Here is an 11,920-nt window from a genome sequence, read left to right as displayed (position 1 = left end):
TGTTGTCATTGCTTTGAAGTCTTAATGTCTTTTGAGAAAAGTGGAAGTTGCACCATTTCATAGCCTGTATGTGTGAAAACTGGAACTGTGAGTTGGATCATTCCACGTAAAATTAATCCATTCTGGAAAAAAGTTCCAACCTGACCACCTGAGAATCAGTTAATACAGTTTCATTATCGTATGTATTGAAGCCGTGCAAAACTTCACCTTCACACTATAAAAAATATTTTGTAAGATTGACTTGGTTACTTTTTTTTCCAGGTGGGAGGAACTGGTTATATCTGTTTGCCTTACATATGAACAAGATGTATGAAGCATAAAAGTCCAAGGACACTGTACCAGTTGGTTAGACACTGCAGTGGAATATACACTCACCAACCACATCATTAGGTACACCTGTTCAACTGTTTTCTTTTTGAAAACACCTAATTAGCCAATCGTATGGCAGCAACTCATTAGAATTAATCATTGAGACATGGTCAAAATGACCTGCTGCAGTTCTACACACAACCATCGAAAATGCCCTTTTGTGTCAGAGGTAAGACAAGAAAAGGCCAGACTGCTCTGAGCTGACAGGAAGGCAAAGGAAATAACCACTAATTAAAACCAAGTTGCAGAAGGGCACCTCTGAACAGATGACAAACCTTCTATCCGGTCTTCCTTCTCTCATCCCAACCGGTCGCAGCAGATGGCCCCGCCCCTCCCTGAGCCTGGTTCTTCCTGTTAAATGGGAGTTTTTCCTTCCCACTGTTGCCAAAGTGCTTGCTCATAGGGGGTCATATGATTGTTGGGTTTCTTCTCTGTATGTATTACTGTAGGGTCTACCTTACAATATAAAGCACCTTGAGGCAACTGTTGTTGTGAAATAAAATTGAACTGAAATTGAATAAATGACTAAACTAAGTTTAGTTTACTGAGTAAGTCTAAGGTTCTTATGAAAGTTCTCTAAAACATATTTTTGTAAGCAATATATGGATTTTAGTAAAGTGTTTTATGTGTTGCTTTATAAACCAGTCAACTCTCAAGATATCCACCACTTCATAATCACTGTTCTTAAAAAAAAAGTATGGGGGGGGGGAAAACATTTACACACACACACACAGAAACTTGTATTTCATTTTAAACTTCCAACTGGCAAAGCACGTAGACGCACTAGCTGAGAGATCTTCACTCCCACCGCATCAACAGTTTCACGCTGAGGCCCACAAGCAAACTGATCCTGGCATGACCGAAGACTCAGCACAAAGACATTTGGCTTCTCACTCCCCCCACCCCCCCTCCTGGTAGTTGAATCAGCTTCAACCAGTTACAACAGATGTGTAATTTAAATTTAAATCCAACTACATGCATGGCAGTCCGAGGTGTGCAGTATTGGTCCAGCTCTGAAAGAATTACGAAGCTTAACGAGCTTTTAAACAAAATTTAAAAAAAAAAAAAAAAAAAAAAGCACTGAAATGACCGAACAAGACGAGACAGAGGCAAGATGTTGGTTTAGTCACAGTTGACACGAAGCTTACAGTCTACATACAGTATGATGTCCCCTTCAAAGGGCAGGTTTTACCCATCTTGTGCACTTTTTCAAATTCAAACTTTCTACACTGATACTTCCTGCTAGCATGAGAGAGTTCAATGATGGATACAGGATGTCTCTACAATACAAGTTTCACAAAAAGGGAAAAAAAAAAAAAAAAGCTGAAAAGCAAATGTTCAAATTTCACTGAAATAACAATGAGCAAACAACAACCATGTGTGCCCTTAAAAGCCTCGCTTACCTCCACTGAATGCCCTGCAGTTTGACCTGAAAGTCAAATTTGAGTTTAGACACACAGACCTGTCTGTGATTCAATTTGTGGCCTATGAGAGGTATTTAGCTACAATGCGGGCTCTTTTACAGTTTTATAATCATTTCTTTTACAAAAACAGGACATCCACAGCAAAAATGACTTTTCAAAAAAGATATTTCTTTTCGTCATCTGTGAAACTTCCAAATGAGTCAATTATCCCTTCATGTCGGGTTCTATAATACGCTAAAGACATATTACACAGGAAAATTGAGTGTGACGCTAGGCTACTGAAAATGTACAGAGAACACTCAATAAGAGAAGTCTTAACATCACTTGAAAACTTGTTACAAAGACTGTGCTGTACAATAAGGTTTCTAAATATTATTAAAACATGTGCACAGGGTTGTGTAATGGTAACAGCAAAACTGTCAGGAAAAAAACCCTACACTGGAGGTACACTTGTCTATACAAAATAAAATAGTGTCATCAACCTTTTGTGCACAAACGTGCCGCCAAAAGAAAAAAGAAAAAGAAAAAACAAAAAGTTGATATTCTAAAAATAAAGTTCAGAAAAGTCTTCAGATCTTCAGGAGCTTTCATGTTGCAGATTTGTGGCTGTGGTTAGAACTGCCGCGGCGTTCCTTTGAAGGTTTTGAATCCGCCCACAGTGCCACCACTGGGGATGGAGTTGTTGGTGATCTGTACAATTCGGCTCATTCCAGACGAAGAGTGACTGCAGAAAGACAAAAAGGTCATGTCTGAGAAGGATGGAAGGGCGGCACGCTACTCTGCTTTCTCAACACGTCTCCATTATGCAGCATACCTGGAAGGCGGCATCATGGCGCTCCGAGAGTCCCCCATCCTGCGATTATCGGAAAAGCCTCCACCCTGGGAGCTTGAGCCACCGTGCCACTCCTTCCTCATTCCCTGCTCCCTGCCGTGACGTTCCACTACGACCTGGCGACCCGAGCTGAAAGGCTGCAGAGGCAAAGGAAATGCTGAATGTGTTTGGGTCTCTCACACAGAGGAAAGCCAACTCAAAATGTAAAGGTTTTCCATCGTACAGGAGGATCAGGGAAAGACATCACTCCTTTTTCAGAAGATAAACTCACCTGATCACTCATCACCATGGGTCTTCTTTCATCTCGATCATTAAAGCTCCTTTCACGGTTGATGGAGTGGCCTCCTCTGAGAGCAGGACCTGGACCGACACCTGGGCCATCCCTGCCCGATCGCTCTGCACGCATGCGCATAGGCCCGCTGCTCAGCCCAGCAAGAGATTTCAAAGAGAGATTAGCTTTCCAAAACCATCAAGCAACTAATAATGCTTAATCTTCAAACAGGAGTTTTCCTTTACCGCATATCTCCCTTATTGGAGTTTATCCCGCCGTCATTCTTCCATCCATGCCCTCCATCCCTCGGTGCGCGATTGTGCGACATGCCCGGCATTGCGCCTCTTGCTCCCATAGGGCGATCGTGCATGGGAGCGGGGCGTCTGTCGTCTCTGTCCCGGCGGTCGGTGTCCCGAAGTTCAGCGCGTGGAGGTGGTGGCGGCTCAGCTCTGCGGACCGTTTCAAAGTTTTTGTGGTAGCGATCAAAGCCGGAGCCTTCTCTGTGAGGAGCAGGCCGACTCTTCTTCACCTCAGGCTCGCCGTCAAACCGGTTTCGTCTTGGAACACAAAGAGGACCAAAATGTAATTCACCGAAAGTGCAATAAAAGCTTTCTTTGGAGTCCATAAATGATTCCAACGAATGGCATCAACATTGTGATTAGTAAACTAATGTAGTTTAAACGTGTACCTGTCATACGTGTTGGGTGGTTGGCTGGCGGTCTCGGGGAAGCGGCCTCTCTCTCGGGGAGTGAAGTTTGTAAAGCGGTTCTGCTGCCTGTTGTAGTTTGAGCCTTGATTCAAACGGGCGTCAGGCTGTATCTTCTTGTTGCCGTTCCAATAGGAGTCGTCTCGTCGACTGAAACATCGAATACAGACACTGAGTCACGAGTGCGGGACGCCACTTGTCACTCTGCAATATAGATAACACTAGCTACCACTATAAACACAACATTACGTCACAGACTTTACATATTATGTAAATGACACTCGATAACAGCGCTCCCTCTCCTAATGAAAACCAAAAACTCTCAGATTATGGTTGTGCTGCGCACACACAGACCCAATGATGATCTTTTCTGTACCGAAGTCAAACTGAACAAAATGTTACTTTTGAGAAAACAGAAGAAAAAGCTGTTAAGCTCTTCGTCAGCTGCTCAGTTTCCATTTTAAAATAAATGTAACTCATGGGTAATGATTATCCACACTCGTCTTCACATTAAAACAGCTGAGACAAAACTACATGTACCCGTGTTCCACTTCACGGCCTCTCTTCAGGTTGTTTCTCTTTTCTTGCTCAAAGCGAAGCTGCTCCTGCTGCCTCCGCAGTTCCTCGCGCTCACGAGCCATGCGCTCCGCTTCCTTCCTCCTTTCCTGAAAAAAATAAATACAAATTTAAACAATTAAAAATATGGCTGCGGTTACAACATTACGTTAGATTTGATTTAGATTTAAAGACGTGATAAAGCCGCTCCCATCTTCCTCAGCTCACTCTTGCCTCAACAGGTTAGCCCCCTCTATCCCTTAAGTGCTAATGAAAAAGAAGCTAATTATGCTGTTGCTGGGCAGTTTTTTTGTTGAAGCAGCAGCAAACTTTCTCACAGCTATTGGAGTTTCCCATGCATTTGCCACCACATCTCATCTATTACAAGCTTCATATTACCAAAATGTTGACAGCAGCTTTCGAGTGCCAGCTGCTAATATCAGTCAGTGCATGCAAGGGTTAGTAGACGGCTACATCTGTGACCACCATTTCTAGCCGCGCTAAATGACAGCTATAACATAAAAAGTTAGTCTGATACACGTTTCACGCTGTACCTGCTCTATACGAATTCTCTCCCTCTCAAGCCTCTCCCTTTCCAAGCGCTCCCGTTCCAGTTTTTGCCTCTCCATCTCCAGTCTCTGGCGCTCCCGGAGAAGGTTCTCCCGCTCTTCACGCTCCCGCAACAGGCGGATACGCTCACGCTCCCGACGTTCATGTTCTGCAATTTCACGGCGCCTGAAGACAAACAAGACATCCCTCGCCTTGAAACTCAAACATACAGCAGCCTCAGCATTTTATAAATCTACCAAGTGTAATAACTTGTGTGCGTACTTGCGCAACTCCACGGCTCTGCGGACACGCTCCATACGAGCCATCCTTTCACGCATCCTCTGCTCCTTCTGCTCCTTGATTTTCTCAAAAGGTAAGATGTCCCGCTCCTCCCCCTTTTTCATAAAAGGTCGCATTTTATCTTTCATCATCTCCAGCTAGTAGGGAAACAGAAATTCAAGCTTGAAAAAAAATAAGAACTAAAGCACATTAATCACAAACAAACAAAAAGTATAGAGAGAACTTCATACCTCCTCGGGAGGAATCAAACTTCTTGGCCGTCTTTGAAAGTTCATGTTAACAAAAGGCTGAAAAAGTATCAAACAGAGCACATTTGTATTCATCTGAAGACAAATACACATTTAAAATGTGGTTACAATTAAGCAGAAATAATTCTTACTTTGTCAAAATACTTTCCCCTTCTGAAAGGTCTCATTTTGCCAAAACTAGACTCTCCCTTGTTGTGATCTACCACCATCATCTTGCTTGGGCTCTTTGCCCCTGTTAAAAAAACAAAAAGCAAATTATGACCACAAAGCAGCTACGTTACACTCTCCAAATCAGAGATGAGAAGAGGGCTAAAACCTACGGCCATGCTTTCTGTCATCCTTCTTTGCACCTTCGTGTCCTGAACCAGATGAAACGGAGCTGGATTTTCCGCTTCTGGCATCTTGCTTCTTGGATACGTCTTTGTCCTTTTCAGAGAGTTTATCAACTTTCTTGTCTTCTTTTTTGTAGGACGCCTGTGGCCTAAATGAGAAAAGGACAGAAAGTTAAATAGGCTTTCATACAATTACCATTAGCACTTTTTTCCGCTTCCTCCTGTCACTTACTTGTTAGTCGCCTTCATCCCGGTGGAATTGCGCTTTTCATTTGCCTTCTCCTCTGCTTCTTTCTTTGAGGGCTCCTTTTTGAATGGATCATTTTTGGCCTAAAGAAAAAAAACAAAAAAAACAAGATTAATAAAAAACAAAAAGAGTGATACAGGACCAACGTTTTATTCTATGAAGAAATGAGACATAATGCATTCAACCAACCCTTTCAACATATATCTGCTGTCCATGAAGCTCTGTGCAGTCCAGGTGGGAGATGCAGCGTGCCACCTCTGTGCTGGACGACATCGTCACCAAGCCGTAACATTTCGAACCAGGACTGCGAGCGTTCGTAACCACCTTGGCACTTAAAACCTGTTGGAAATTTTTGTTTTCTCTATAAAATTCCAAGAATATTTTTTATGCTCAAAATAAGTAACGACAACTAAGTAACCACACACACAAAAAAGACGTTATCTACCTTGCCATATTTGCCAAAAAGGTTTTTCAGATCAGCTGCTTTGGTGTTTGAAGAAAGGCCGCTCACCCAAATGTTACGAGACGAGCTGGCAGTGTTGTTGCCGCTCACAGCTCCTAATAAACATGTTTTCCAAACAGCAGTAGTATCAGAAAAACCAAAACACCACTGAATTTTTTTTTTTCCCCTCTCTAAAAACATCCTTACCCTTTTCATCTTTTGCAGCTTTTCCATCTCTGTCTCTTGAAGAGCTAAAAAGCAAAAGGTTGAAACAACAAACAGGAAATGAATGACGGTAAATAACACCATGACGTAAGCTGACAGGCACACGGCTAGTGGAATAAAATAACTCGTGGTTCTGTTGAGGGGGAGAAAAAAAAAAATCCTTTAGGCAAGACGTGGATCTGAACCAATGTCTCAAAGGCTTCATTGATTTTTCCAGTGGTGAGATGGGGTCAAGTTGTCAGCCAATTTATTCTCTGGACAAATGAAATCTTCGGAGGTTTGTTCAACTTCAGCGAATCATTTGGCCACAAAGGGGAAAAAACCGTCATCACAGAGACTAATGCTCTTTTACACTGCCTTGTGTAGAAACTGGAAAAGGCTTAAAAATTGCTGGAAAGGCCAAAGTAACAAAATAAGAGTCGTTCTCTCAGCTTGTGGGTAACTTCACATTTTAACCGACTTCAGAGAAATAAATCAATGCCGTAAATGGCAGGATTAGGTACATCAGTGAACATCTCCCTCATGGCAAAAAATTTTTTAAAAAATAAAAAAATATTTCTTGAGGCTACCCACAATGTTGCGTTCTTAGTGAGCTGGACTTGGTAGTAGTATCAAAGAACTGACATAGAAAGACAAACCTCTTTGCTTGACCTGATGCCCCAGTAGTGCAGGGGCCTTTCTTCCCAGAATCCTTCTCTTTATCACCCGTTTCAGCTTTCTTCGTGGCGTCTCGGCCGTCTTTCTTCATGGGCTCGCCACGGGATCCATCGTCCTTCTTACCATCTTTGTGGCCCTCCGACTCTTTCGCTTTCATGTCATCGTCTGGGCTCATCTCAGCAGAGGCCTCTGGCTCATCATTGCCCTTCTCTGCCTCTGGATCTGGAAGTTTCACATGTTTACCTGTTTCCAGGAGGTCGTCACCATCAACATCCAGAGTGATGGCATCTTCGTTTGGGATTGAGACGGATAGGTGATCCTCCTCGGCTTCTTTAGAGGAATTCATGGCTTCAGCATCCATCTCAGCCACTTCAGGCTCGACCTCTGGATCCTCATCCGCGTCTGGTTCAGCATCGGGATCGGCCTCGGGCTCAGCGTCCACCTCTGGCTCAGGCTCTGAATCAGCCTCAGCCGCCACAGCGTCTGTCTCGGGTTCAGCCTCAGAGTGAGCGAGGCTGTCCTCACAGGGTGGAGGCTTAGAATTTTCACGAATACCATCATCTGTATCAGTTACATCTGAGGGATTTAACAAGGATAAACATGGCAAAAACACAACTTTTAACATTTGACATGTCGCATGTTACTTGACCTATAAAGTAGAATAGAAAGCACATTTAGTGTTAATGGTCATCGAGGGCGTAGACACCACAGGAAGACACAAAACACACAATCTCCTTGGACATGTGGGAATATTTCCGTGCTTCTCATTTCTTGACACATGAAGTACTTCAGTATGAATTCAATTCCCGATACGTCCTACGACAAGTCATGGTCGCTCTTCAGAAAGTTCACATGTGGAGGAATGGCATCAGTTCATCTTTTGGGTTTTCTCCATTTAGGCAAAATACATTCCCGGTGGGTCAGTTCTTGAAAAGTCGTCTGAGTTTTAGGATATCTTCTTTATCATCCAGCATTTCTTGTATAATAAATGTCTTATCTTAGCAGGTTTTATATGGGGGGGGGATGTAAAAGTTAAAAAGTTATCATCAAATCCAACCCGCTGTAACGTGTCCATTCAGTCACACCCATGCAGTTAGAAAGAGTCCATCCCTTTGTGTACGACAGTCTATCCTTGCTGAACATGTTGTGGCATCTTCACTGCACACATCATGGGTGGGCTGCAGCCACCTGGGTACAAATGTATGAGGTTTCTTGCTGTTTCTTGACAAATGGCTTCTGTACGTGTACAACATGCTCACATGAATGTCGCAGTCCTTGAGTCAACCCATGTACCGACTTCATTCGCAGAGCGTTTCACCTGCCAAGACCTAACACGAGGTGCCCATTTCCTGTGGCGAATGGAGTGAACCATTCAGATCTACCCAACACACATTTTACAGGTCCTGTCCAATCATGCTGTCAATCACAGTGACAACAAGAAAGTGCAGTGATCCTCAAATCTTACAAGCTAGTGCTGCCTCCAATTTTCATTCATTCAGTGAATATATTCAATCTTCATTTCCTTAGGCGATGTAGGGAGACGAATGCCACTAAAAACAGAAATTCACTGAAGCAAACAACTGATTTCTTTTAAATATTTTGAGCAATCCAAGAAAACCGGGTACCCAGGCATCCTGTATCCAACGATTGACATGCGATGCAAAACAACAACAAAAAAACCTTGACTCGATCTTGAGAAATGTCTCAATTAATCATGTATTTGTTCCTCCTTTTATGTGTTGCAACCTAGATAGATGCAGTAGCTACCGGAAGCATGAAATACCACATGATATATGCATTGTACCTGGAGTTAGCTGTTGAAAAAAAGAAAAAAAGGGGGTGGGGAGGGATCCAAATGTTAGCATTGGGGATTGGTGTGCTATCATACATACCCTTTTCTGACTCATACTCTTCAGCCTCCTAGAAAACAAAAACACTCAGGTGAGTTGAGAAGGCTGTCAGTGTCAAGTACAACAACAAAAAGGGTTTGTGTCAATGTCTCAAACATCAACAGATGTGTTTATCACAGTCACCTTGGAAAAACTGTCATCTTCCACGGTGTTGTCCAAATCCGAATCCACTTTCTTTCCTAAAAGATTAAATTAAAACTCAACATGAAAACATTTAGAAAACATGAACTTGTTGAGGCCCCAGTCACACCGGTCGGTGACCATCTGGCAACCTCCAGGCATAAGTACAAATGTTAGCTGTTGAAAATGAAAAAAAGGGGCTGGGGAGGGATCCAAATGTTGTTTGAATGTGGCTACTGGCAGTCACTGTGAATTGACTGGTAAAGCCCCACTCAAGAGGCTGGTCAGTCAATCTGCTAGAGACCAAAACAATCGCAGGGAGGTATTTGGTGCAGCACCGTCTTTGTGAATGTGACTGGGTAACAGCCAGCACCCACTCAACAAATGCACTTTCCTCTGACAGAGGATGCCAGGGTCTCGCTGACCACACCTGGGGCAACCTGACTCTTATAAGAAAGAAAGATTACCTTTAGCTTTTCCGCCTTTGCGAGTTGGTGTTTCAGCTGAGAGCTGGAGCTGAATGTTTTCTGGGTCGCCACCTTCATCCTCAATAGCCTTAAAGAACAATCAAGTTAGGATTACTAATTAATCAGTATGCAAATTAAATAATTAAACAGCTCCCTGATAACGACTGTGTTTAGACTGTTCCTTCCCATTCCATGCAAGGCCACCTGGGTTGGCTGGAAGACTGTTTACTTAGCCTGGTGGGGCGAAGGACACTGTCTCAACTGAACTCTGGACACACACACACACATACACTGATATACACACACTCATCCCCCCTCCCTTTCCAAACGCCTTCGATGCTTGTGCCCTACCGGGGGAGATGGCAGTCGACTGGACCAGCGCAGACATGCTGCAGGACCGGATGCGCTGTCTACACCGGCTTTCTCTTACCCTTTACCCGCCCCTGTTGTCTTGTGTTTCTATGGTGTATTGATAGTCATGTGCTTTTTGTGCTGAGGTGTTTTTTCTGTTATCTAACTGTTCTCCCACTAGGAGCTCAGTCTGACCTCAGTCCTCCTCTTACCTCATGTTATGTATTTTCGTTGTTTTTTTCCTATCAGCCTACCTTCTGGCATGTCTCCCCAATATGATGTTTGTGTAAAGTTGGTCAGAAGGTTCCTTTGTAAGTGCGCATGCGCCATTAGCGTGCTGCCTGCTGTAACCCTAATTTCCTTCGGGATTTCTGATTCTGAGACCGACTTTTAAATGTGAACCTCAGACAGTATTGACGTTTAGCTAAAAATCTATTAAACAGGCTCCTCCGTCTGTTTAAAGCAACCACATGTTCGACTATATTAACTAAAACAAAACAAAAACAAACAAAAAACATTTTTATCCGTACCCTGGATGTGTCAGTAGTACTCATCGTGAAAACTCAATCGAAAACAAGCAAAACCAAAAACACAGAGCAGCCACTGCGCTCTTATTTAGATCCGGACTTACAATGAGCGCATGCGTATTTTAACAATAAAATCCACGCTTCCAGCACCTGGGATCAATCACGCGCAATCTGCTGCATCTGTTTGCGCTGAGATTAAGTGGTCCTCAAATGCGGCATCGAACCAGAGAGCCCTCGTCCGTCTGATGTTTCGAGGCGAAGGGGGAATAAACAGGCCTTTTGTTTGGGCACCCCCGCTAATTTAAGGCGAGCGCTAACATTTTTACATACTTCAACACAACCTCCCTTGGCTCCTGGTCCGAGCTACAAACACGAAATATTTCCCGACAGATATCTAGCTTTAATGCCTCCAAAACTCGGTCACTCTAGCAATTATACCACGAGTGTTGTTCGCTAGAATCGATGGGAAATCTGTGACTACACGGGCTAGCATTAGCGTTAGCATCTGTGCACCGTGCAGCCAGGCTCGGTCATCGTTTCTGCACACATCAGCTCCGTCTGACTCACCTGTCTAAGTCGCGCGACAAGAACACTCTTCACACCAAAGGTGTCCAAATTTCTTCGCTTGAGCTCCGATTTAAGATCAACAACTCTTAATTCCGATATCTTCTTGCACTCGGTTGAAATGGCACCCGACGCCATTTTACCTCAAGATTACAGAATGGTTGCGCGCGCAGACACTTTCCCCCTGCGTCTTCTTCGTTGGTTTTCAGTAGTTATTGATTAAATGCTTCACCGTCATCTATTGTTAAGGCAAATACTTAATATTTTGGATAGTGATGTGCGATACCACTAATTTCCTTTCCGATCCGATACCAAGTAAAATTCAGGGTGGTATCTGCGATACTAATCCGATACCGATACTCTGTACAAAAACTTAATGTTTCATTGCATTTCATAATACAATATATAATTTTATTATGTAATTGTAATAATAACATAACCATATTGCTTCATAATGATTAGAGGACATCAGACAACTTGTTTTTATTGCTTAATAATGCAGAATAATCATATAGAAATAAAAAAAAAAACTGAAGTTGTGCGCTATTTGAGCATGTTGCCTGCCTGCAGCACTAAAGGACTCTGCGAGAGACGTCTGTGTCCCTGTCCTCCTCTACAGTTCGCCTCAACATAAGCTCATCATATTCTGTGATGTGATTTACTCCGAGGTGTTTGACGAGGTCAGTGGTGTTGCCACAACACCTCACTGTCTTGCCACATATATCACAAACCGCGTCTGGGCTGTTTGTGGAGGTAAAACGCGTCCACATATGACTCTGTTTGCGCTCAGCCATTGTTGTGAGTGTGCAGGCCAGGGGCTGCGA

At 43.3% G+C, this 11,920-nt stretch overlaps 1 protein-coding gene across 3 annotated transcripts; it reads right to left on the bottom strand.

Moving 5' to 3' along the window:
- Positions 1-1,473: 1,473 nt before the first annotated feature.
- Positions 1,474-11,288, bottom strand: sltm (SAFB-like, transcription modulator). 3 transcript variants are annotated; one of them, XM_026168848.2, is made up of 20 exons: positions 11,100-11,288; positions 9,655-9,742; positions 9,191-9,246; positions 9,050-9,077; positions 7,139-7,733; positions 6,483-6,526; positions 6,279-6,391; positions 6,023-6,172; positions 5,819-5,916; positions 5,575-5,735; positions 5,386-5,486; positions 5,237-5,293; positions 4,989-5,143; positions 4,712-4,892; positions 4,143-4,267; positions 3,585-3,752; positions 3,142-3,453; positions 2,897-3,044; positions 2,608-2,762; positions 1,474-2,517 (listed from the first exon to the last, which is right to left on the bottom strand). In XM_026168848.2, the coding sequence occupies exons 1-20, from the start codon at positions 11,232-11,234 to the stop codon at positions 2,406-2,408; spliced, it is 2,982 nt and encodes a 993-aa protein (XP_026024633.1). In that variant the 5' UTR covers positions 11,235-11,288; the 3' UTR covers positions 1,474-2,405. The 3 variants fall into 3 exon arrangements, with proteins under 3 accessions (XP_026024633.1, XP_026024642.1, XP_080154748.1); XM_026168857.2 differs by having other exon boundaries at positions 5,605-5,735; XM_080298622.1 differs by lacking the exon at positions 11,100-11,288 and adding an exon at positions 10,536-10,574.
- Between the last annotated feature and the right edge of the window lie 632 nt (positions 11,289-11,920).

This window comes from Astatotilapia calliptera, chromosome 1 (genome assembly GCF_964374335.1).
Source record: "Astatotilapia calliptera chromosome 1, fAstCal68.1, whole genome shotgun sequence".
In the NCBI taxonomy this organism is placed as follows: domain Eukaryota; kingdom Metazoa; phylum Chordata; class Actinopteri; order Cichliformes; family Cichlidae; genus Astatotilapia; species Astatotilapia calliptera.
Note: the sequence above shows the minus strand (reverse complement) of the source record. Positions and strands in the feature narration are given on the sequence as shown.